The sequence below is a fragment of the Ochotona curzoniae genome, unplaced genomic scaffold (genome assembly GCF_017591425.1).
Source record: "Ochotona curzoniae isolate NIBS_2020 unplaced genomic scaffold, NIBS_Ocur_1.0 contig_3520, whole genome shotgun sequence".
In the NCBI taxonomy this organism is placed as follows: Eukaryota; Metazoa; Chordata; class Mammalia; order Lagomorpha; family Ochotonidae; genus Ochotona; species Ochotona curzoniae.
The window spans coordinates 18,093,696-18,117,399 of NW_024465894.1; the positions used below are offsets into that span (position 1 = coordinate 18,093,696).

General features: G+C 58.3%; 2 protein-coding genes across 7 annotated transcripts; one reads left to right on the forward strand and one right to left on the reverse strand.

Moving 5' to 3' along the window:
• Nucleotides 1-204: 204 nt before the first annotated feature.
• ITPA (inosine triphosphatase) lies at nucleotides 205-10,627 on the forward strand. Of its 2 annotated transcripts, XM_040981756.1 has the most exons (8): nucleotides 205-327; nucleotides 3,358-3,415; nucleotides 3,508-3,572; nucleotides 4,125-4,198; nucleotides 4,950-4,981; nucleotides 5,789-5,904; nucleotides 8,533-8,609; nucleotides 10,214-10,627. In XM_040981756.1, exons 1-8 carry the CDS (start codon nucleotides 262-264, stop codon nucleotides 10,329-10,331), a joined length of 606 nt encoding a protein of 201 aa, XP_040837690.1. In that variant the 5' UTR covers nucleotides 205-261; the 3' UTR covers nucleotides 10,332-10,627. The 2 variants fall into 2 exon arrangements, with proteins under 2 accessions (XP_040837690.1, XP_040837691.1); XM_040981757.1 differs by lacking the exons at nucleotides 3,358-3,415; nucleotides 3,508-3,572.
• Nucleotides 10,628-12,278: 1,651 nt separating this feature from the next.
• SLC4A11 (solute carrier family 4 member 11) lies at nucleotides 12,279-22,661 on the reverse strand. Of its 5 annotated transcripts, none has more exons than XM_040981753.1 (20): nucleotides 22,536-22,656; nucleotides 21,621-21,668; nucleotides 18,275-18,439; nucleotides 18,120-18,169; nucleotides 17,691-17,922; nucleotides 17,529-17,610; nucleotides 17,159-17,282; nucleotides 15,648-15,857; nucleotides 15,475-15,568; nucleotides 15,251-15,376; nucleotides 15,065-15,178; nucleotides 14,844-14,976; nucleotides 14,606-14,679; nucleotides 14,049-14,307; nucleotides 13,846-13,952; nucleotides 13,590-13,758; nucleotides 13,314-13,487; nucleotides 13,016-13,211; nucleotides 12,746-12,915; nucleotides 12,279-12,622 (listed from the first exon to the last, which is right to left on the reverse strand). In XM_040981753.1, the coding sequence occupies exons 1-20, from the start codon at nucleotides 22,573-22,575 to the stop codon at nucleotides 12,553-12,555; spliced, it is 2,637 nt and encodes an 878-aa protein (XP_040837687.1). In that variant the 5' UTR covers nucleotides 22,576-22,656; the 3' UTR covers nucleotides 12,279-12,552. The 5 variants fall into 5 exon arrangements, 4 of the variants coding, with proteins under 4 accessions (XP_040837687.1, XP_040837685.1, XP_040837686.1 ...); XM_040981751.1 differs by having other exon boundaries at nucleotides 15,657-15,857; nucleotides 18,275-18,445; nucleotides 21,621-21,664; nucleotides 22,529-22,656; XM_040981752.1 differs by having other exon boundaries at nucleotides 18,275-18,445; nucleotides 21,621-21,664; nucleotides 22,529-22,656.
• Nucleotides 22,662-23,704: the final 1,043 nt, after the last annotated feature.

The window sequence follows — 23,704 nt, forward strand, 5'->3', positions numbered from 1 at the left end:
GGCCCGTGCAGCCCCTCAGGCTGTGCCCCCTAGGCGTTCCTGCAGGCTCCTGCGCGCCAGGCGGGTGCTCGCTGCAGCTCCTGGCTCCCCTGGCCCTTAACAACCAACACGGTGAGCGGCAGCGGGTCCAGCGCCCAGGGAACTCCTCCTTCTCCGGCCGAAGACCGGAAACCAGGCTGCCCCCTTCCGACGCCAGCCGGAAGTGCCCTGCGACTCGGGGCAAAGAGACTTCTGGGGTTTCGCGTGCTGCTCGGGCTCGCGATGGCGGCCTCATTGATTGGGAAGAAGATCGTGTTTGTCACCGGCAACGCCAAGAAGCTGGAGGAGGTGCTGTTATGAAACAGGGGTGTGGGTGGATTATCAGGGGGCTGGGAATAAGGAACAAAAAGGGCTTCCGGGAGGAAACAGGCGGGAGGAAGTGTGGCGGGTCCGCGGTGATGGGGGAGTACTCGGCTGCGTGGAAGGGCCGGCCGTGGGTTGGAGAGGGGCGAGGGCCCCTCACGGCCCTGGCACTGACCCCGACGAGGATTCGGGGGCCTGAGGGAACGTGGGACGGAGGTCTGAACCGAGCAATCGGAGTCCTGAGGTGGTCCAGCAGTGTCCACAGCCTCTCTCCGCATCTGTGAGATGAGAAAGGGGGCGATTCTAACCTCACTCTGTGTAAAGCTCATGGCCACATAAATGCAGCAAAACGTACGTTAGCAAGAGAAAAATGGATTGGATCGAAATTTGCCATGCATAGGAGCCAGTCGGGTAGAGAAAGCTCTCCCTTTTAAACATGTACTCGCTTGAAAGACAGAGATCTTCCATCTACTGCTTGGGTCCCCTAGTGTCCCCAGCAACCAATGCTAGAACAGGTGGGCGCCAGGACCGGAAACAACTTCCAGTCTCAAACTTGGATGGCAGAAGGCGTGTACTGGGGCTGTTGCTGGCTCTGGCGGTGCGTTAGCAGGAAGCTGGTAAGTGTAGTATAAGGCCTGCACTGCAGCAAAGCTGCTGATGTGCCTGCCTGTGACACCTGTGAGCTTCTGGCACTGCGCTTTGGATCCAGCTCCCAGATGGCCTGGGAAAAGCAGCCGAGGATGGCACAAGTGCTTGAACTCTGCAGGATTCCTCACTCCTGGCTTTGCTCTGGCTCCGCTGCAGCCATTGAGGCCATCTGGGGAATGAACCAGCAGATGGAAGATCTCATTGTAACTTTAAAAAAATACTTATTTATTTTTTTTTAAAGATTTATTTTTATTATTTTTTTATTGGAAAGGCAGATATACAGAGAGGAGAGACAGAGAGGAAGATCCTCCGTCCAATGACTCACTCCCTAAGTGAGCGCAACGGTTGATGCTATGCCGATCCGAAGCCAGGAGACTCCTCCAGGTCTCCCACGTGGGTGCAGGGTCCCAAAGCTTTGGGCCTTCTTCAACTGCTTTCCCGGGCCACAGGCAGGGAGCTGGAAGGGAAGCGGGGCTGCTGGGATAGAACCGGCGCCCATATGGAATCCCGGGCATGCAAGGTGAGGACCTTAACCACTGCGCCACCGCGCCGGACCCAATACTTATTTATTTTTGCTGGAAAGGCAGATATACAGAGAGGAGGAGAGACAGAAATATCTTCCGTCTGCAGGTTTGCTCCCCAAGCGGCCACACTGGCCAGTCCGAACCCAGGAGCCTGGAGATTCTTCTGGGTTTTCTACATGGGTGCAGGGTTCCAAGGCTTTGGACCAATCTCGACTGCTTTCCCAGGCCACAAGCAGGGAGCTGGAAGGGAAGTGGGGCTATCAGGATTAGAACCAGTGCCTATATGGGATTCCAGTGCTTGCAAGATGAGGATTTAGTCATTGAGCCATTGCACCTGTCCTGAGAGAGAGATTTTATTTTATATTATTTTATTTTTTAAAAAGATTTATTGATTCTTATTGCCGAGTCAGATATACAGAGAGGAGAGACAGAGAGGAAGATCTTCCATCCAATAATTCATTGCCCAAGTGGCCACAACGGCTGGCACTGTGCGTATCTGAAGCCAGGAGCCAGGAGCCAGGAGCTTCCTTCAGGTCTCACACATGGGTGCAGGTCCTAAGGCTTTGGGCTGTCTTCAACTGCTTTCCCAGGCCATAAGCAGGGAGCTGGATGGGAAGTGGAGCAGGACCAGAACTGATGCCCATTTGGCCTTTTCAAGACAAGGACTTTAGGCACTGGGTTACTGTGCTGGGCCCTTTTTTTTTTTTTACTGGTTTACTCTTGAAATGACTGCAGTGTCTGAGGCTGAGCCACTCTTCCATGTGGGTGCAAGGACCTCTGACATTTGAGCCACCTCCTCTCCTCAGGTGCATTGGGGAACAGGATAGAAGCAAGTAGCCCGGACTTGAACCTGTGCTCCATGTGGGATGTGGGTATTACAGTTAACCCACTATGTGTGCCATACTGACCCTGAAATGGGGGTCTTGTGGACAATCAGATAAATCCGAAGGGAAGTTCTGTTCGCTGTGGCTTGTTTGAGGGGAGCAAGAGGGAGGAGGAGGACAGGGCATGTTCAGAGAAGGATTTTGCTTTTTTGAAGAGCTTCTGGGTCCCAGAGAGCCAGACTTGGGGGGATTATTTTCCAAGCTTAGAAGAGTAATAGATTAGAACTGGATATCCTGGTGTCTTCCCGTGGGGACCTGTGGCCAGCTGAGGGGATGCTGGAGGTTGAAAGGACTGGCTGCTAGGTCCAGAGCCACAGGGAGAAGGTGTCAGCGCCCCCTAGTGGCATCCTGCAGAACGGGATGTCCTAGTGGCCTGTCCTGGCCTGTCCTACCGGGTACCCGGTGCTCACCCCTTATCTGTCCTGTTGGTCTTTTTTTTTTTTTTTTGAAAGGCAGAATTACAGAGAGAAAAGATTTTCATCTACTTGTTTGCCCCCCAAATGCCTACAACAGCTGGAGCTGGATTGATATAGAGCCAGGAGCTTCCTCCAGGTCTCCCTCTACTGTTTTTCAAAGTGATTAGCAAAGGAGCTGGATTGGAAGCGCAGCAGTCAGGATTTGAACCGGCCCCCATATGGAATGCCAGCACCACAGATGGAAACTTAACTTCTATGCCATGGCATTAGCCCCAAGCTATATTTTGATTAAATTTCAGTGAAAATAGGTGCTTATTTTCATATCAGAGTTTGCAGGCCTCCTGGATTCTGGGTAGCTACTGCTAGAGAATTCCTGGCGGAGGCGTGTGGTCTCTGAGAGCCTTGGAAGGAAAGGGATGGTTTGACCCAAGCAGAGGCTTGAAGGAGGCGGGCAAGAGCGCCTAGCAAGAGAGTTCCCTGGTGGGCCTGTGGGAACAGGCATCGCAGGCAGCCTGTGCTGAATGTTCTTTCCTCTTGCAACAGGTCATTCAGATTCTAGGCGACACGTTTCCGTGCACCCTGGAAGCTCGCAAGATTGACCGTACGTCTGTTCTGTTCTGTTCTGTGTGTAAAAGCTGATTTTGCCGTGTCTGTCTTGCCATGGCCTGACTCCGTGTCTGTTTCCCTGCTAAGTGCCCGAGTACCAGGGAGAGCCGGACGAAATCTCCATTCAGAAGTGTCGGGAGGCTGCTCGCCAGGTGTGTGCCCTGTACCTGAATCCCCGTGACCCTCATCCCGCTGGCTCTTGGGGACAGCAGACAAGAATAGAGCAGGCACAATTTGTGTTCGTATTGTTCTGTTCCTTTTGGCCTTGGAACCCTGCCTGCCTTTCCCAGCCTTGACTGCATTCTGCGTCCTCCACGCTGGTCCCCTGCCACACTCACACACACACTCTCCCACCTCCCTCCTCCCATCCAAAAATGTGCATTGCAGCCCTGCGCTCTCCCCACCACGTGCAGGCCTGCCCCCCACACCCATGAGAAACTGAAAAGGAGCACTTTACAAAGAGTCGAGCTGTTTGAGTGTGAGTCCCAGCACTTCCCGCTGCTCTGCCCTGGAGCAAGCAAAAGCTTCTGGTGTGTCGCCTTCTCTCAGAGCCGAGAGGAGGTAACTGGCTCGTGTTGGGCTTCAGTCAGCTGCTGCAGATCTCAGCTGTGAGCGTGGTCCAGCCTTGTGACCTTGGAGGACAGAGCAGGGAGGAGCCTGCTGCTGGTTGCTGGTCTCAGAGCTACATGTCTTTGTTGCTGCAGGTTCAGGGACCCGTCTTGGTGGAAGACACCTGTCTGTGCTTCAATGCCCTCGGGGGTCTCCCCGGCCCCTACATGTGAGTGCCCTGCCCGACCCCCAACCCCCTGCTTCCTTGTGGGCCTTGTCACCAAAGTGCCAGGAGTGCAGTGACCAGTTAGCTGGTGCCGCAGCTCTCTCACTGCCTCTGCGCAGCGCAAACATTTCAGCTCGTCTGGAAGGAGAATCAAGGAGGCTTGGGTGGGGAGTCTCGGCTTTACATGTGTGTGAATGAGACTGTGTAAGTGGAGTTGGGAAAGGGGGCCACCTGTTGGAGGACTACGTCCGTAGACAGAACCATTTTAGGACAGAGGAAATGAGGTCGTGGTGATGTGAAAACTGGTTTCTTAAAAGGGCTGCCCACTCAGAAGGTCCTGGCTGGTATCTGGAATGGGGTACCGCTGTGTGGGGTTGGGGACACATGTGTGGAAGTGCTGGTGCTGGGCTTGGCTGTGTATGATTTGTGGAACAGCACACAGCTGGCCGGGACAGCTGCCACCATACCAACTCCCGTGGGACTTGGGCCAGCACCACCAGAACCTTTCCCTAGGTGGTGGTTTGGGGAGTGTGCAGTTTTCGTTTGCATTTTTCCATATTACAAGGGAAGCTGAGCCCTGCAGTAGTTGATGGGGTCTTGGCCTTCGTTCCCTCTTCCCCGTTAGATCCGCTCCCTTGGTTTGGATCTGAGTCATTTGGTTTCGTTGGCACCCAGCCAGTCGGCCCGGGCCTCTGGCGCCGGCGGTGGGATGGATCCTCTGCCCCGCGTCTGACCGCCTTTGCTTTTCTTGCAGCAAGTGGTTTCTGGGGAAGCTGAAGCCTGAAGGTAATCTTGCCCTGCCTTTCCCCGTGCATCTGCTGGACACTGGGGGCCGGCGGGGATGGGTGGCCAGGCTGCCAGTCGGGAATTCCACATTGCAGCCCGCAGGAGTTTCCTGGACTCAGACAGAAGTGGGGGTGGGTGGGTAAGAGAAGGCTTGGTGACAGCTGGGAGTGAAGACAGAGGGGCTGAAGTTGATTGTTGGGGCCTGCCTGCTGGCCTGCCCTCAGCCAGGGCCTGGCCCAGGCCTCAGGGGCAGTCCCCGGGAGGTGCCTGGAGTCCATGGTTTCACCCACAGGTGTGGGCCAAGATGCTTGCTGTCACAGAACATTTGTCAGTTAAGGAGAAAAAGAGCATTTGGGTAATGGCCTGAAGGCTGTGTCCTGGTCACCCAGCTTCCCAAGTTGTCAGCACCATGCCTGTCTTGTGAGATTTGCACCCCTACACAGTTTTGCCTCAGTCCAGTGTTTTAAAAGCAAATCCCAAACATCATCTCTATTAAGTTCTTCAGTCCCATAAAACCACCAGCCAAAATAATACTATTAGTAATGTAATAATAATGATAATTTCTTAGTCATACATAATTGTAGATTTCCATGGTGGCAGAAGTCCCTTCTTACAGGTGAACCAGGAAGCACACGGCCATGGCTGGTTTTCTGCATTTCACAAAGCATGTGCTGGAGGTAGCCCTCCATAGCCACCGCCTTCAACTTCGAACCCAGTCCTCTCCCCTCGCCCTTGGTGGGATTCTAGGGGCGAGGGGGGGATGAACAGACAGATGCACTGAGCTTTACTGTACCCACATGTCTGCAGGTCTCCACCAGCTTCTGGCCGGCTTCGAGGACAAGTCTGCCTATGCGCTCTGCACATTTGCTCTGAGCACTGGGGACCCCAACGAGCCCGTGCAGCTCTTCCGGGGCCGGACCCCGGTAGGTACCCGTCTACACATTGTTGTTTTTGCACTTGCCGCTAGAGGGCGCTGCCAGCCAAGCCCGCTGTCCCAGGCCTCAGGGTGCAACAGTGCCAGGGAATGCCAGTCCCGAGACCTCTGTGATGTGTGAGGCTGCTAGCTCTGGGGGCCTGGCACACCCGGGGCTTGCACCGTGTGCAGGGAGGCCACTACACACTGAAGGTGCCTGCCCCCATAGCCGTTTCGCCCACACTCCTCCAGGCTGCAGCCTCTCTTGTGATATCTCTCAGCCTTCCTGACCTCCCGGACACACAGTCTTAAGTTTCAGATTCATATCTCCTGCAGCTGCAGTTCAGCCACCGTGGCCACCCGTCACACCCTTCGGGTGAGCTGCTTCTCAGGCTGGAAGATACCTTCTTGCTCTCGCCTTTTATATGGCTAAAGGGTCCCCTTTTCGTGATGGCCTTGCCTGAGCTTCCCGGCCCGGTCACTCCACCTGCCGTTCTCCAGCTCGCCATGCTGCTCCTCCCCTTAAGGCACTTGGCATTCGGCAGAGATCACTTATGTACAGGGGTGATGCCTGCTGTGGTGACGTGGTCCACGGTAGGAAGGCAGGGCCAGGCCTGCTGTGCCCTTAGTGTCTGGGCCTCGCTGCTGCTCAGGTCCAGGTGGACGAGGGTCAGAGCAGGTCGGTGACTAGCCTGGACACACAGCCGCCCGTGGAGGCGGGGTTCACCTCTGGGCTACCTGACTCGACCTCTCTGTGGCCATCGCCATTGTCAGCAACCTTGAAGCTTTCAAGTTAGTTTTTATTTATTTATTTAACTTTTATGAAAATCTGACATCACATGACTCTGGGCTACATTTGTTTATGTGGAATTTACCTATGGCAGCCAGTCTACTTTAAAAAAATTTTTTTTTCTTTTTGCTTAAAATTTCTTTACTTATTTAAAAGTCGGAGTTATGCTCAATGGCTAACTCCTCACTTTGCATAATGGATCCCATAATGGGCACAGGTTCATGTCCTGGCTGCTCTGTTTCCCATCCAGCTCCCTGCTTATGACCTGGGAAAGCAGTGGAGAACAGCCCAAAGCCTTGGGACCCTGCATCCATGTGGGAGACCTGGAAGAAGCTCCTGGTTCCTGGCTTCAGATTGGCTCAGCTCTACCCATTGCAGCCATTCTGCTTCTCCTTCTCTCCACAAATCTGATGTTTCAAAAAAAACATTGTTTTAAAAGAAAAGAAAGAGTTACAGAGAGGAATAGACAGAGGTATCTGAAAGATCTTCCATCCACTGGTTCACTCCTCAAATGGTTGCAATTGCCAGAGCCAGGCCAGGCCAAAGCCAGGAGTATGGAGCTTCTTACGACTCCTGTGGGTGTCAGGGGCCCCAGTGCTGGGGCCATCTGCTGGTGTCCAGGCACATTGTTAGGGAGCTGGATTCGAAGTGGAGCAGCCGGCTCTGCAACCGCATTAAATAGGATGTCTTCGTCACAGGTGACAGCTTCACCTGCTATGCCACGACACTAACCTCCAAAAGTTGTTTTTATTTATTCGGAAGGGCAAAATAAAATAGAGATCTTCTCTCTGATAATTCACTCCCCAAATGGCTATAACAGCCAAGGCGTGGCCAGGCCAAAGTTAGGAGTTAGGAGCCAGAAACCCCATCCTTAAACATGGAAGACGGCCTCAAGTAGTTGAGCCTTCACCCGCTGGAAGCAGAGACAGAACTCAGTCCCTGCCACTCCGCTCTGAGAGTCTAGTGCCCAAGCGCGGACTCAGCACATTGTGCTGCTGTGCCTTCCCTCTCCCCTTGCCTGTGTTTTTGTTGTTAAGATTTATTTACTTTTTTCATTGGAAAGTCAGATTAATAGAGAGAAAGAGAGAGAAAGATCTTCCATACTCTGGTTCACTCCACAAATGGCTGCAATGGCCAGAGCTGAGCCAATCCAAAGCCAGGAGCCAGGAGCTTCTTCCAGATCTCCCACATGGGTGCAGGGTCCCAAGGCTTTGTGCCATCCTCCACTGCTTTCCTAGGCCACAGGCAGGGAGCTAGAAGGAAAATGGAGCAGGTGGGCTATGAACCAGCCATTTGGGATCCTGGTGCGTGCAAGGTGAGGACTTTAGCCACTAGGCTACTGCATTGGGTCCTTGCCCTGTGTTTATTGAGCTCTTATGTGCTGGGGTCTGGCTGAGTGTTTTGATGAGACTAGAGTTAATTGCTGAAGCTCCTCTTGGGTTTGAGAAATGCCTGCCAAGGGCCCTTCCCAGGAGAAAATGATCCTCTCTTTCCCTCCTCACATGAGAGACACAGAACTCCTACCCTCAGGGTGACTCCCAAATGCCCACAACAGCTGTGGCCAGACCAATTCCATCCAGGTCACCTTGAGGGTGGTAGGGGCCCAAGTACTTGAGCTGTCAGCTGCTGCCTCTGGGGCTTAGCAGGAAGCTGGAATCTGGAGGGGTGCCAGGGCTGGAACCCGGATGCTTGGATATGGGCTGCAGGCAGCGTGACCACCAGGCCAGCCGGCAGCCCCCAGGAAATGCCTTCAGAATAAATAGGGTTTAAGCAAATTTACAACCGAAGGCATGCTGGCCACTGCCCTGCTGACGCCCATCCCCCACGCCTGCTCCTTTCCTGCAACAGGGTCGGATCGTGGAACCCCGAGGCAGCCGGGACTTTGGTTGGGACCCCTGCTTTCAGCCGGATGGATACGAGCAGACGTAAGAGTCCTGAGGTCTCCCCTGGGCGGTAGGGCTAGGCCTGTGCCCTACCCTGGCGCTAGCCTGCAGGTGGGGGCGGGTGCATGCTCTGGGGATACCCAGAGCCGTTCTGGCTGAAGGCAGCTCGGCGGGGGGTGCCCACCAGGAATCCGGGTGGCCCAGCCCTCCGCGGAGGAGGCAACCAGGCGCAGCTGAGTCCAAGCTCTTGTGCCCCGGTCCACTCCAGAGCAGCCATGTGAGCAGCGGCTTCCCTTCTGTGGCCTTGGCTCCTCATGTGTAAGCCTGACCCCTTGGCAGGTGATCCCCCAACGCCCCATCAAAGTCAGGAATGGGTTGGCACTTTGACTACTTTTGGGTTCAGCGCCCAGGGGTCCATGTCCTTGGCATTTTACCCTGAGCCCCTTGTTTCCAGGACACACAATTGCCATTGCTGGAATTGGGCTCTGTGGGCATGGAGTAGGGGGTAGTCTGGGGCCTGGCAGAGCTGACACTGCAGCCGTGCTGCCCAAGGAAGCTCTCTGGTGACTGAAATGTTCTGTGCAGTGTCCGTGTGCAGCCGCCAGCCACGTGTGGCTCTGGGACACTCGAAGAGGGGGAGCCTGAGGAACTGAAGTGACTTTAGTTCTTTTTAATTCATCTCAGTAGCCACACATAGCTAGTGGCTGCTAGGTTGGACACACAGGTGTGAAGGTCACGAGGACAGGCCACTGGCCAGCTGCTCGGACCCCGCCCTGCCCCGGTGTCAGGTCAGGCCCCACTGCTTCCTGTCAACAGACTACAAAGCTGATCAAACAGCTCATCCCCACCCCAGCTTCCTTGACGGCTTTCAGACACACTAGAGCAAGAATCTGTATTTGAAAGGCAGAGAGGGGCAGAGATCTTCCACGCACTAGTCCACTCCCCAAATGCCTGCATACGGTAGCTGAGGCTGGGCCAGTGGGAAGTCAGGAACTCCATCCATTTAGGTGGGGGCCCAACTAAACCATATTTTTATTATTTGAAAGAGCACCAGAGAAAGAGAGTTCTTCCATCAATTATTTCACTCCCCAGATACCTAGAACAGCCAGGGCTGAAGCCAGGAACCCAAAACTCCATCCATGGCTCCCACCTGGGTGGCAGGGACCCAAGAACTTGAACCATCACTTGCTGCCTCCAGGGCTCACTAGCAGGACGTTGGACTGGGGGCAGGGTGGCTGGCTGCTTTCTGCTGTACGGTGTCTGCTCCCTGGGGGCGTCTTCATCAGTACACCTAACTCCTGCCCTCAAATTCTTAAAAATGAACTGGCAGGGGCAGGTGTTTGGCACAGGGGTTGAGCCGCTTTGTGGCCGCCAGCATCCCCTCTCTGAGTGCCTGGTGTGAGCTTCCTGCTCAGGTACACCCCGGGACTTGGGTCCCTGCCACAGAGGTGGGAGACCTGGGTTGAGCTGCCGACCCCGGCTGTCACAGGCATTTGCAGAGTGAACCAGTGGGTGAAAAGTCTTTGCTGAAAAAAAAAAAGATTGCCTGTTTTCTAGAAGTCAGTGCTCTGGGCTGCCCTGGTGGGTTCCGCGGGGCCTGCCCTCTGGGCAGGCTGCATCTCCGAGCTGCTCTTGTCCCCCCACAGGTATGCCGAGATGCCCAAGGCAGAGAAGAATGTCATCTCACACCGCTACCGAGCTCTGCGGGCACTGCAGGACTACTTTGGCAGCCTTACTCCTGGCCAGGGGTCCGGCGAGGGCTAGCCCAGCTCTGCCTTCGGGCAGGTGGGGCAGGCACGCCCGTTATTTCCAGCCTTGGCACCAACCCTGTCCAGAGGAGCAGCAGGTCCTGCTCGGAACCTTTGGACAAGTTGTCCCAAGGAGTCCACCATCTCCTGCAGACTCCAGGCCTGGGATCCTGAAAGGACCTTTGGGGTTGAAACTGGCCTTGGCAGGATTGAAGGTGTGGCAAGGAACAAACAGCCTTAGTTGTTTCCAAATGCATAGACAATTCCGGGAGGCCCTTGTTTCCAAAATAAATTGGACATCTCTGCCTAGAACTCTACCCAGCTGTGTCTCCCCGAGACCCCTAACAGGTACAGGGAGCCCCGTGGTGGCGCCGAGGGCATTTGTGTGCCCAGGAGGGCTGTGGCCACACATCACCACTTGTGTTTCTTGCCCTTGTTCTGCAAGTTCCTCCAATTTCCAGGTCATGGACTGAGCTCTTCCATCTCACATGCCTGCGGTCCACCCACCCCTGAGGGGGTGTCACCACCGAGGTGGCCCGCATGGCATGTGGTGGGCAGCGGGCCCCGACCAGCGCTGGCGCTTTGTGCTGTTGAGAGCACAAAGTTTAGCTGTGTGATGCTGCCAAGTTCAAGTCCATCTTCCTCACAGGGAGGGGCAGAGTCCTTGGGGCCTGGAGGCTTCGGGCCCTTCCCAGGACACGGCTCAGCCACCTCAGACCCATTCCGGGGCCCCGACAAAGCTGTTCCCTGGAGGGACCTACAGGGCCTAGGCATGCGCCTTGTTTAGTGCGGACCATTCTCTGGCAGAGGTCAGTCACCGGCCACTTTGCACAGCTTCCGTCCCATTGAATCCTCAGACCTCCGGATGGCCAGGAGCTAGGCGCTGTCCCTCTCCCGTGCATCTGGGTGAGGTCACATCCCTGCAGCCCAGGAGTGTTGTATCCCCAGGAAGTGCCTGTGCCTCTACCCAGCTCCTGAGGGGTCTCCTTGATGGACCTGCCTCCGCCCTGCCTGGTGATTGGGCACCTGTGGGGCATGCCCAGGCTGCTGGGAGGGGGCTCCGATGAACCCTGTGCTACACTGCTGGTGGGTCACAGAACTTGGGGCTCATTTGCTGCTCGGCTCCTCCTGACCTGGACATGTGCCACTACTGTCCTCCCCCTTTTTGTTTTTGTTTGTTTTTCTTCCCTTTTTAAAAGATGTGTCTCTGTAAATGGCAGAGTGATAGACCAAGAGTGCCACAGCCAGGAGTGCCACCTGTCTGCCATGTGCACGCAGGGACCCGAGTCACTTGCCACTTCCTTAGGTGCATCAGCAGAAAACTGGATTGGGATCCTCAGTGCTAGTGGCCCCAAATAGGATAGGGGAGTGCCAAGCCACAACCGAACCTGCTGGTGTCACCACCAGCCATCTTGTCCCCTTTGTTGGTGTCTGTCACCCGTCCTCCCAAGCTGCACAGGGAGCGTGCTGCTGTCCCAGGGATGCTCGGGGTCCAGCCTGAGCCACTGCTGCTACTGTCATCGGCCCAGACTCCAGCCTGCCATCAAGTGACCAAGCTGGAAACCTGACACCATCCCCCCCCCAAGCAGACCAAGCCCCATTCCTTCCAGCTGCAGTCCTACCACTTCCCTAAATGCCCACCATCACTTTTACTGCACAGTCCTGCCCCTGCCACCCAAGTAAACAGCTGAGGACCTGTACAGAAGCCAGTGCCACCTGCTGATGCAGATCTCCAGTCTGCACCCCAGCACCGTCATCCTGAAGCTCACTCCCAGGCCACAGGCCCCTCCTGCTCATGCTTTTCCCCACGGTTCCTGACCACATGGCAAAGGCCTGCATGTCCATGTTTCACTGGCACTCACAGTGGAGCTGGAAGTCACAGCCCATAAGTGACACTCCACAACTTTGGTCCCGCCCTCCCCAAGCTGGGGTGGGGCCACAGGGGTGGAGGTGGCGCATGGAAGCATAGAAACAGAGCTTTATTCTCTAATCTGTGTACAGCAAGTTCCTTACACAATCAAGGAAATGAGTTTCTCATTCAGGCATCTACTCTTTTATCAAAAGAAAATCCATCCAGCTTCGTCTCTCCCTGGGCAGCTTCTGCCTAGGGCTGCAGGCTAGTGGGGAGCAGGATGGGTGCACCTCAGGGCCCCACAGTGCCAGCTGCCCAGGGCCCCAGGGGACAGCTGTGAGAGGGTACCCTGCTTCCCCACAGGGCCAGAGTGGACGGGGTGGCCTCAGGGCCTGTGCTCGGCATCCATGGCGTCTAGGTATTTGGCTTCAATGATTCGGGGTAACAGGATGTAGCTGGAGGCAGAGGAGGCAAGAGCACCAAGAGGTGAGGGAAGGACATTGCTCTGTGTGTGTGTGTGTGTGTGTGTGTGTAGCGCCTAGCCCCGCCCCACCTGATCAGCCCAGCCCCTGACATACCGGATGGGAATCATGGTGATCATGATGAGCGGAAAGACCATCTTCACGTAGGGCAGGGAGCTCATGCCGAAGGCACAGAGCAGCAGCAGCTGCAGCACCTGCAGGCCGGTGAAGTAGTGGATCTTCCTCTGGGGCACCCTCCGGATGTAATGCGTGGGTGGGTATGAAGTCTGCGGGCAGCCAGCGGTGGGGATTGCAGATGTGTGGCACGTCCCCTCCCTGCTCCGCCCCATACCCACATCCTTCCCTCCCCGGGCCCAGGCCTGCTACCTGCTCCTTCAGCAGTAGGGCCACCCGCTGGAAGAGCTGGTGGCCGTCCAGGGAGGTGAGTGCAATGTACAGGAAGAGGCCGTAGAGCACAGGCTTGGGGATCCACTGCAGCGGGAAGGGCAGCAGCAGCAGCGAGAGGCCCACCAGCATGCTAGCGCCAAGGGCCGTCAGCCGCGTCTCCTTCACGTTCATGATTCTGCAGGGGCCGCCCTGGGTCACTGCCCAGCTCTCAGAGACCCCTCTGGTCTCTCCCTCAGTCACACGTGCCCCCTGCCCCATGGGCCACTGTCACACTCACGTCTCATAAATGTGCCCGTTCTCCACGCGCTCCTCCACCAAGGCCAGTGCCCGCACATGGAGTGGTGAGTGTGGGTAGGCGGCGTGGATCCAGGGCAGCCCAAACAGAGACAGCCCGGTGTTAATGATGGCGAGCAGCAGGAGGTCCCAGTGGTAGGCAGTGCCTTTGACCAGCCTGCGGCAGATGGGCATGCATGGGCAGATCACCTTTGGCCCTTGGAGGCCTGGGTACACACCCACCCGACCCCGGTCCTACCCTGCCCACCCCACCTCGCACCTGTTCTCTGGGGCATTCACTAAGGCAGCTACCAGGTTCTGCTCAATGAAGAAGAGCAGCGAGAGCAGGAAGCCCAAGCCCATGGCGCCGCTGATGGCTCCCAGGGACAGGGAGTGGATCTGCGCCATCTCAAACAGGTTGTCGCTGGGGTTGTAGCGGAACTTGCTCACTGCAGCAGGGAGAGGCAGGCTCAGTCTGTAACTCCCCCTCCCGGAAACGGAGCTCCCTACCCCCACCCCACGTGGTCCTGGCTCACTCTTGATTTCCTTGAAGCCATAGGAGCTAATGAGTGAGAAGGTGAGTACAGCGATGGGCAGGGCGCAGTCGGACAGAATCTCACGCACGTAGGGGTGCAGGTAGGGGCTGCAGACGTGGGGAGGAGGGGACACGTGAGCAGGACCTGGGTGCTGCACCACCCTGGCCTTTCCTCAGGCATCTCGCCTTTTTTTTTCCTCTCACCTCTTCTTGAACTGGTAGAGGGTGTAGCCCAGCCACAGCGTGCCCAGCATGATGAGGAGACTGAGCACAGCTGTGGCCTGGCCAGAGTGCATGGCATTGGAGCTGCCTGCCGTGGCCAGCTCTGGCGGGCCGGTCAGGAGGCTGCCGTTGAGGGCGGTGTGGAGGCTGCTGTTGTGGCCGGCACCGGCGTCCGCCAGGCTGGGCAGCGACAGAGCCCGTTTCGTGTAGTGGGAGTGCCCGTAGTAGTATTTCCAGAAAACTGTGGACAGACTTCAGGCCTCAGCTGGCTGGGCTCAAGGATGTGGGGCAGGGGACTGGGGAGTGCTGGGGCTCGGGGGAGGGTACGACTTCCAGGGAGTGGGGGACTGTGGCCTCTTCTGCCGGCCGGGACCTCACCCTCACCTCCCAGCTCCCTACCCCATCTGATACCCCGTGGTACCTGGCCCAACATCTGCCCGGTATTGGTCCCAGATGGGCAGCCCTGCCTCCACCCACCCCCAGCACAGAACCCCCCAGTTTAACCCAGTGCCCTCTGTAGACGGTGACTATGCACTCACTTTTGACCATGCCCTTGACAGCATCCAGCACAAAAGTGCTGGAAATGAACAGGGCGATGATCTCCTCCGTAGACCTGCAGGAGGTACCATGCCTTGTAAAGGTGAAAACTGTCATGGGGCTGGTGGGGGGGGGGCCCGCCTGGCAAGCTTCCCCAGCCCCTTGGGGTCATGGGCCCTCGGAGGCAGCCCTGGGATCCCCAGCTGCTGGGTGCCAGCAGCTCAGGGCAGGCCCTGTCACCTCTTAAAGAGACTCATGACGAGGCTGAGGTTGAAGAAGGCGTAGAGGGCGAGGAAGAAGCTGTTCCACAGGCCTGTCCACGCGTAGAAGGAGTTGAAGTCCAGGTTGTAGTCGTCGCAGATGACTCGGATCACTGAGGCGGCAGAGCGGGCCGGGCGTCAGGGCTGGGCTGACCCCGGCCCCTGCAACAACCGGCTCCCGCCTCGGGCCCCACACTGCACCCTGGGTGTAGATGGCCAGGGGCGCGGTTGTCAGCAGTATCACCAGTGGCTGGCCTGAGAAGAGCGCGTACAGGAGGCCCCCGATGCTCTGGCCGGCTATGGTCTTCTGCACATCTGTGGAAGAGAAGGTGAGATGCATCCCGCAGCCCCGCCCAGCCCCAGCGCCACCCCGCACCCGGCCCTCACCGATGGCCCCGTTGGTATTCTCGTCGTTGAGCGACCCGAAGGCGATGGTAGGGAGAAGACAAGCGAAGTAGAGGAATAAGGTGGTGGTGATGTATTTGCCCACAGCCTTGTTTTTCCCGATGATGCCTAGGCAAGGGGGAGGGAGGGAGAGACGGCCCGGGGTCAGGTGAGGAGGCAGATGCGTGCGGGGTCTGGGGACCAGGAGCCACAGCAGGGCCGCGTACCATCGGTGAAGTCCAGCGCGTAAACGGGGAAGCGGCGCTCGATGTCCTCCCAGATGCCCTTCCCGAAAGGGAAGAAGTCCTTGCACTTCAGGGGCTGGCGACGAGGGGACAGTCACCCGTGAGCACCAAGCATGCCCTCCCACAGCCCCTGCCCCACTCTGGCCTCTCCCCACCCCCGGTACCTTGTGTCTGTGGACGTGCAAGGAGACCAGGCTGTGTCCCTGGGTCTTGGGTGTCAGCACAGTGAGCAGCTGCCGCTGATGCACCAAAGCCTCCTTGAACTCCTCCTCTGTGCGGGTCTGCAGGAGCTTCTGGCGGAAGGTAATGTCGGAGAACATGGTGGCAAACGTGCGTGCCACCTCCATGGCTGTCTTGGTGCTTTTCTGGGGACAGAGGGAGATGGAAGGGTCACTGGGGCAGCCGCTGCCTCCTCGGCTCCTTCCCCAGAGCTCAGGCCTCGGTGCGCCCTGCCATAGCCTCCTCCACCTGGCTGCTGGATCTCTGGAATGACCACCGATTCCACCATTCCTTAGAAACGCACAAGGATTTCCTGGGAATTGAGACACAATCTACATGGTCATGACGGACAACGATGCTGCAGCCCGACAGCAGTGTGAGCCTGGCTCCTCTCTACCAGCAGCCGTCATGTGGTTGCTGGGTTCTGGGGCTCCCAGTGTCCAATTCTGTCCACATGAGCTGCAAACTCACAGCAGCCTCTGCCACAGCAGCCTGCTCCCCACCCAGCCCAGGTGCCCTGCTGGCTCAAGCTCCCCAGAAGCAGCCCAGTGTAGAGGGGCTGGGGGTGCTGGGGGACCTGTCCCCAAGCCCCATCCAAGAGCTCCATCCCAGGCCGGGCTCCTGCTGTTCTGTCTCTCCTGCCAGTTGCCCACTCTCTGAGTATGAGATCCTGAGATCCTGTGAAGCAGCAGCTCCCAGCACATCGCTGAGATCCCTGGAGGGAAGGGGAGGAGGAGGAGAACACAGCCCCAGGACCCTCTGGACCTAGAGGAGACTGGCCTGAGCCAGAGGCAGGTGCAAAATTGTCTAGAAGCTAAGGGCAGCTTAAGTACTGAAGCCTTGGGAGGGGGCCTCACAGGTTCCCACTTGATAGTATTTAAACTCCTAGAACTTAAAGGACTGACCTGTAACAGCTTGGGCCCCCACTGGACTCTGCATGGCCCAGGAAGGCATGGGACCCTTGGCCAGCAAATCCCAGTGGCAACCTGCCAAAGCAGGACCCACAGGAGTGCCCAGCCGGGAGAAGGGCAAAGCTGTGATCATAGTCACAGAAGCCTTTATTTTCCTCATGAAGGAAGTATGGGGCTATGACCGTGGTGCAGTGGATCAAGCTGCCACTTGTGATGCTGGCAGCCCTGTGAGTGCCAGTTCAAGTCCCGGATACTCCATTTCCACTAGCTCCTGCTAAAGTGCCTGGGAAAACTTAGAAACCTGCCATCCTCGTGGGAGATGGACAGAGTTCCAGGTTCCTGGTTTCAGCGAGACCCAGCCCCAGCCTATTCAACCATCTGCAGGGTAAACCAGCAGCTATAACTCTACCATTCAAATTAAATTATCTTAAAAATTAAAGAAAGAGGGAAACAGAAGCTTTGGACACCCTCCAGGGCCATAAGGACTGGGCAGGAACCCAGGGAGGACCTGGGGCAGGCAAGCGGGAGGGGCTCACCGTCTTGGGTGGGGCCAGCACGAGGATGACAAAGCGAACTTCACATGAGTTCTCCCCCCAGTTCTGCGGGCGGACCAAGCGGCTGATACACACGTGTCGCTTCTGCAGGGTCTTCATGGTGCAGCTGGCAGCATTGGGAGGGCACACGCACAGGGCTGGAACCTTGGCAGGTAGGGCTCTCCCCAACCTGGAACTCCAAACCCTGACCATCGCCCCTCCAAGGAAAAACTACAAACAAGGTGGAAGACTTGGCCCCTCTCCTCCCAGATGGCCTGCCGCCGGAGCAAAGGCATTTGTGAGTAGACCGGCCTCCATGCAGGGACACGGGGCTCCAAGGTGGCAAGGCAGGGATGCAGACTGGGCAACTTACATGACGCAGAGCCACGACTGCTGGTACTGCACCCCCGTGACCGTGGCCGTGACACCCTGGATGATGTCCGACAGCAGGTGGACTGAGGACAGAGTAGAGGGGCGAGGTCAGAGGGCATCCCCTGCTGGGGGCCTCCCTGCTTAGCCAGGGGACAGCCCTCACCTTTGCTCTCCATGGGGGTCCCAGCATCTGTGAAGAGCTTGGCCATGAGCAGGTCCAAGTCGCAGTCGGGCTCCATGTTTTCAGGGTCTTGCGTGAAGCGGCCCAGCATGGTACGCAGCACGTCATCCAGCGAGGTGGCCGTCTCGTTCAGGACGATGCTGGCCTGCGCCAGGAAGCCGTCCAGGTCGCGGTGGGCACGGATCTCTTCCTCGAAGTTCTTTAATTTCAGGTACTGTGGGAGGGGGGGTGCCGGGGCACACACTCACCCAGGTCCAGGGGTCAGGCTGCTGTCACCCACCGCCTGAACCCTCCTCCACGGGATAACATCTGTTCTAGCAAGGCTGACCCCAGCAGCGGGGGGTGAAGGGCATCGGGGCAGGGGGTGGCAGGAGTGCAGGGCAAGCTGCCATCTCCCTCCTAGGGCCTCACCTTGCGGGACGTGTGGAGGAGCACACAGCCGCTCGTCGCCGCCTCACCGTCTGCTGGGGCAAAGCAGGCAGCTCAGGGGGCTGAGGGGGAGACCCCCGCGGCAGGCGTCTTTCTCAGCCCTGCTCAGCCCCCCAGCCCCGGTGCTGCCCACGTACCCAACTTGGTGGGCTGCACCTGGAGGTTGACATTGACAAAGAAGCGGATGCTCTCACTGGAAACAATGGAGGAATTGACCGTGTCAAACACCTCATCCCCTGGGCTCTCCTCCTGGGCCTCAGCCGGGTCTTCCGTATCACATTTGAGGTAGCGCAGAGACTCAGCTGCCACTGAGAAAGACCCCCCAGTGAGAAGTGTCCCCCAACAGTGTTTGCAGGAAAGAGGGCCCTCTGCAGGCCGGGAAAGGAACCCCAAGTAGTCACACTCCACTGTCCCTCGCCCAGAGCAGACTGCCCACACTGTCCTGCAGCGGTGGGGACAAGAGCATGAACGTGCCAAGACCTGGGGTGTGCCAATCCAGGTCAGACCACTTGGCCCCTGCCATAACATAATAGAACCCCGACTTTAGGGTCCCAGGGGATGACAGAGCCACTGTAGGACCTAGGGAACCCCACCCTGCTCCTTGCTGGTACCGGGTCCTGGAGCCCCTCCTCCCAGGGAGGACAGGTGGCCCAGAGGCAGCATCTTGGCCACGCCTTCACAACCCCCTCATGGTCTTCCTCTTGGTCTGTTTCTGCAGCTGCCCCATGGCCAAGGCCCTTTCCTAGAGGAAGACTTCCTGCAAACATACAAATGATCCTGAGGGGATGGGTCTGAGTCACCCTGCAGCTCCCTGCCTAGCCCCAGCACCCCAGGCCGATGGCAGGTGTCCGTGTCCCAGGCCAACGACAGCATGCACCCAGCTCTCCAGGCCAACGGCTGGCACACCACACATGCCAGCTCTTGTACCCAGCTCTCCAGGCCAACGGCTGGCACACCACACATGCCAGCTCTTGTCCTCTAAGCTGAAGGCCTTCCTCAAGGTGCCTCCCTCGGCATCTTCCTCTTCCTCTGGGAAGCTCTCCTGGGGGCCCTGCCTCTCTCCTGGCCTAGCAAGGTGCTCTTAAGGCTTGTTCTGTGGGTCCCCTGAGGTTTGCAGCCCAGACCCCACTAGCCCTGGACAAACACCTGTCGGGGGACAAGCACGGGTCAGCAGCACACCTCCACCTGCCAGGCAGTGACTCACACTGGCTCACTCCCATCACTCCTTCCAGCTTCCTTTGCCCACCCCAGCCCCGAGCACAGCCTGAGCCCCTTCTAGGCAGCAGCGGCTAAGTCTGAGTCCCCAGCATCAAGGTGTCCAGGCAGTGGTGGTACCTCCTCTGCCACACACCCCACCTGGCTCTAGATCTCAACTATACCCAGAGCCAAGATAACTATTAGGACAGAAGACACGCAGCCTGGGGCCAGTGTCATGGCACAGTGGGCTAAGCTGCCGCTTAGTATGCCCACATCCCATATCCAAGTGTCCGTTCGTGTCCTGGCTCCTTAGCTTCCAATCCAGCTTCCTGCTCATGTGTCTGGGAAGCAGGTGATGACTCCAGTCCTTGAGCCTGACACCCACATGGGAGACCTGGATGGAGTGTCTAGCTCTTGGCTTTGGTCTATCTGGCCCAGCCCTGGCTGTTGGGAATGAGCCAACAGACGGGAACTCCTTATTTCTATTTCCCGTCTAGTAGCCTGTTACCCTTTCATAAAAATAAATCTTACCAGAAAAGTGGGAGGATGTTTGGCACTATGGCACAGGAGGTCAAGCTACCACCTACAACCCCAGCATCCTGTATCGATGGATACCTGGTTAAGTCCAGGCTGCTCCACTTCTTTTTTTTAAGAGTATTAATTTTTTATCAGAAAGACAGATGTACAGGAGAAGGAGAGACAGAGAGAAAGATCCTCCATCTGCTGGTCCACTTCCCATGTGGTTACAACAGCCAGAGCTGCTTAGCCAATCTGAAGCCAGGAGCCTCCTCTGGGTCTCCCATGTGGGTGCAGGGTCCCAAGGCTTTGGGCCATCCTCCACTGCTTTCCCAGACAGCAAGCAGGGAGCTGGATGGGAAGTGGAGCAGCCAGAACAAGAACTGGCACTCATATGGGATCCAGGGGATGCAAGGCAAGGAGTTAGCCATTCAGCCACCACACCGGGCCTTGGCTGCTCTGCTTCTGATCCAGCTCCCTGTAATGGGAAAGCAACATCTTCTGGCTCAGGTACTTGGTCCCTGCCACCCACTGGGGGAGACCCCGAAGGAGTTCCATGTTCCTGCTTCAGATCAGCTCAGCCCTGGTTGTTGCAGCCGTCTGGGGAGTGACTCAGCAGATGTAAGATCTCCCAGCATGGTCCCTCCCTCTCTGTATATAAAGAAATAAGCCTTTAAAAAAAAAAAGATGCTCTGCCTGTTGGGGCTGTGTGGTGCTTGTGCCAAAGCCTTCCTCCCTGTCCTCAGGCCGCCCCCAGTCCTGCAGCCACCACTCACCCGTACCACCCTTCCCAGCCACACTGCAAACCCCACCTGCCCACCAGCCACCAGGGGCTCAGGGTGAGAGGTCACCACCACACTGAACAACCCCCGCTCGCCACCCCAACAGTCAGGTCAGACAGCACGGAGCCGGCCCAGAGACACAGGGAAGATGCACAGGGACAACTAAAAAACTGGGCATGTGTATTTGTTGAAAGGGACAGGAGTCCCGGCCCTGCTTCCAATTCCACTTTGCTGCCAAGTGCCCCTCAGAGGCCGCACTGGACAGCTGAAGGAGTAGGGTCCCAGCACCCACATGGGACGGGACCAGACGGCCATGGCGGGTAAAAGCTTCCTCTGCTTTTCTCATAAATATATCTTTAAAAAATCATCAGCATAAAAAATAATGGAACTGGGCCCGGCGCGATGGCGCAGTGGTTAAGATCCTCGCCTTGCACGCCCGGGATCCCATATGGGCGTCGGTTCTAATCCCGGCGGCCCCGCTTCCCATCCAGCTCCCTGCTTGTGGCTTGGGAAAGCAGTCGAGGACGGCCCAAAGCTTTGGGACCCTGCACCCGCGAGGGGGACCCGGAAGAAGCTCCTGGCTTCGGATTGGCATAGCATCGGCCGTTGCGCTCACTTGGGGAGTGAATCATCAGATGGAAGATCTTCCTCTCTGTCTCTCCTCTCTGTATATCCGCCTTTCCAATAAAAAAAAAATAAATCTTTAAAAAAAAAATAATGGAACTGTATCCCCCCGACCAAGGAGGGGTGTCTGGTCACATGGGGCACTGTAGCAGGGCACCATGGCAGAGAGTACAAGTTGATGCCTGAGTCTCCGGAGTGGGGAGCCTGCCTTGCTAGGACCCCAGCCAGTGCCTGGCTTCATCAGCTGTCATTATGCAAATGTTCTGGGGGATGGGTTCCAAAGACAGTCTCCTCCCCAGCACAGGTGGCTGACCCAGAGCTGACAGCCCCAGAAGTGTCCAGGGCACGCCTGCCAGGTACTCACTGGAATCCTCAAAGTGTCCATTCTGGGATAATGAAGGAGAGGAGCTACCTGCAAGGCAAACCAAAGACTCATCACCGGCCAGGAGGGCCAGCCCCCACCTCACCCTTGCGGACTTCTTACCTACAGCTCTAACTCCCGCCACCCTAGGGAGACAGAGGGACAGGGGACAGCACCAGAGAGAAACCCCCCCACCCAGCTGGCCTAAATTTAAGGAATTCACTGCACAGGCCATCAGCTGGGGGCTGCCCAGGTGGGCAAGGGTAAGGAGGGGACAGAGCTCGGGAGGACCCTGTGTGTAGTTTCTCCCAGCACCTCCACCTCCTCCCCACGCAGGGGCCCTAAACGCTGCGTGCAGGGCCTGGGACAGTGCGGGTTTTCAAGCCACGCATGATGTGCAAAGGAAGAGACAGGCAGTGGATAGGACTGTAGACCCTAAGGGTCAGGGGCTGGGGGTCGCGGGATGCGGTTGCACCCCGGAGGGAAGCTGGCAGATCAGGGAGAATCGCACCAGGCTGCCCTGGGCTAAGAGAGTAAGGCTGGGGCTGTCGGGGGCACAGGTCTCCCTGCACTGCACCGGGCAGCAAGATGAGCCGGGAACCCGCGGGTGCTGAGCCTCCCTGCGCACTTCCGACACCCCACGCCTCGCCCGCGACATTTCCCCCCACGGAGGCTAAGAACCTGAAGACGGCATCGCAAGGCGCCCAGCCCGCAAAGCCGGCCCCGACATTTCCCACCACCTGCGCGCCCATCCCTGCTCCCTCGCCCCGCAGGAGCTCCCGGCCCCGGGTCTGTGCGGCCCACGGCATCCCCGTTCTCCCCGGGGACCCTCGACGGCTGCGCGTCCCCGCCTGAGCCAGGCTCGGCCGCCGCCCGGCGGCCCTCCCTCTGTACTCGCGCCACCCGCGCACCCACCGCATGGCTGCAGATGGAACACGCGCCGGGCGGCCGTGGCCATGGCCTGGGCCGCTGGGCGCTCCCGCCTGCCGCACGCACACACACACGTCCGGGGCTCCTCCGGAGCTACGGGACCCCGAGAAACAGCGTCGCACACGGTCGGCCGGTCGCCGGCGACACACCCCCGGCCGCGCCTGGGTCCTAATGCCGCGCCGGCGCCGTGCCCGCCGGCGGAGCCTCCGAGGGCGGGTCCGCGCGCCCGCCTCGCGCCTTCTCCCGCGGGAGGGCCGCCCGACGCTCGGCGCGCTAACGCCCGGGAGCCCGCGGCGACGGGCCCAGCCGCACAGAACCGGCCCCCTCGGGCCTAAGCGTCGCGGGGTTCAGGGGCTGGGCAGCTTCTGGAAGGAACCTAGAGGGGTCCGGGACCCACAGAGCCCCCAGTCACCGCAAAGGGGCGCGGGAGCGCTCCGGGCATCCCGTTTAAGGGCGCCGCGGGCCACCGCCCTACCTCCCTGCGGCTGGGGGCCTCGCCCGGGCCCCGCCCGCCGGCCGCTCCGCCTTCACCATTCATCCCGTGGGCTTGGGCCGCCAACTCTCGTGCTTCTCCTCCTCCCCATCCTCTCTCCCCCTCCTTATCCTCCTCCTCCAGGAAGCGCGCCTCGACTCACTAGACGAGCCGGCGCGCATTCCCTGGGTCACGCCCTGGCCCGCGGAGCCGGCCCCCCTTCCTGGCTCTGTGGCTTCGGGTTCGCTCGCCGAGCGACTCGTGGCCTCTCTGCTTCCCAAAATGGCCCCGCCACCGGTTTCCCGCCCGGAACCCGGGTCCCCCGCGAGTGGAGCGCGAGCGCGAGCACGCGCCGCCATGGGGAGGGCCGAGGGGGAAGCCTCGGGCAAATGCAGCCGGTGCGATGAGCCGCCGCAGCCGGCTGGCCGGACCAGAACCCGCGGGGCCTCAGGGACCCAGCGACACGCACCGTGGCAGTCTGCCTGGCCCCTTCCCCGCGTCCTCCATCCGCGGACCGGGGCTGAGCAGCCAGAGGGCGAGCCCACCTGCCCGCAGGGTGCCCGGCGCCGCGCCAGAGCCTCCAGTGCGGCCGGCTGGAGGTGAGCGCGCGGCTGACAAGGTTTGCCCTCCCGCAACCGGAGGAGCTAGCCTGCCGGTGCTCCTTGTGGGGAGACGGCGAGGGTTC

What these genes read in the sequence shown, in the direction of transcription:
- ITPA (XM_040981756.1), top strand. Translation starts at nt 262, where the DNA reads ATGGCGGCCTCATTGATTGGGAAGAAGATCGTGTTTGTCACCGGCAAC. An exon ending in ACGCCAAGAAGCTGGAGGAG is followed by an intron (nt 328 to 3,357) that starts GTGCTGTTATGA and finishes CTCTTGCAACAG; the next exon opens with GTCATTCAGATTCTAGGCGA. An exon ending in GGAAGCTCGCAAGATTGACC is followed by an intron (nt 3,416 to 3,507) that starts GTACGTCTGTTC and finishes TTCCCTGCTAAG; the next exon opens with TGCCCGAGTACCAGGGAGAG.
- SLC4A11 (XM_040981752.1), bottom strand. Translation starts at nt 22,575, where the DNA reads ATGGCCACGGCCGCCCGGCGCGTGTTCCATCTGCAGCCATGCGGTGG. An exon ending in AACGGGCACATTTATGAGAC is followed by an intron (nt 13,212 to 13,313) that starts GTGAGTGTGACA and finishes CGGCCCCTGCAG; the next exon opens with AATCATGAACGTGAAGGAGA. An exon ending in CCCTACTGCTGAAGGAGCAG is followed by an intron (nt 12,916 to 13,015) that starts GTAGCAGGCCTG and finishes GGCTGCCCGCAG; the next exon opens with ACTTCATACCCACCCACGCA.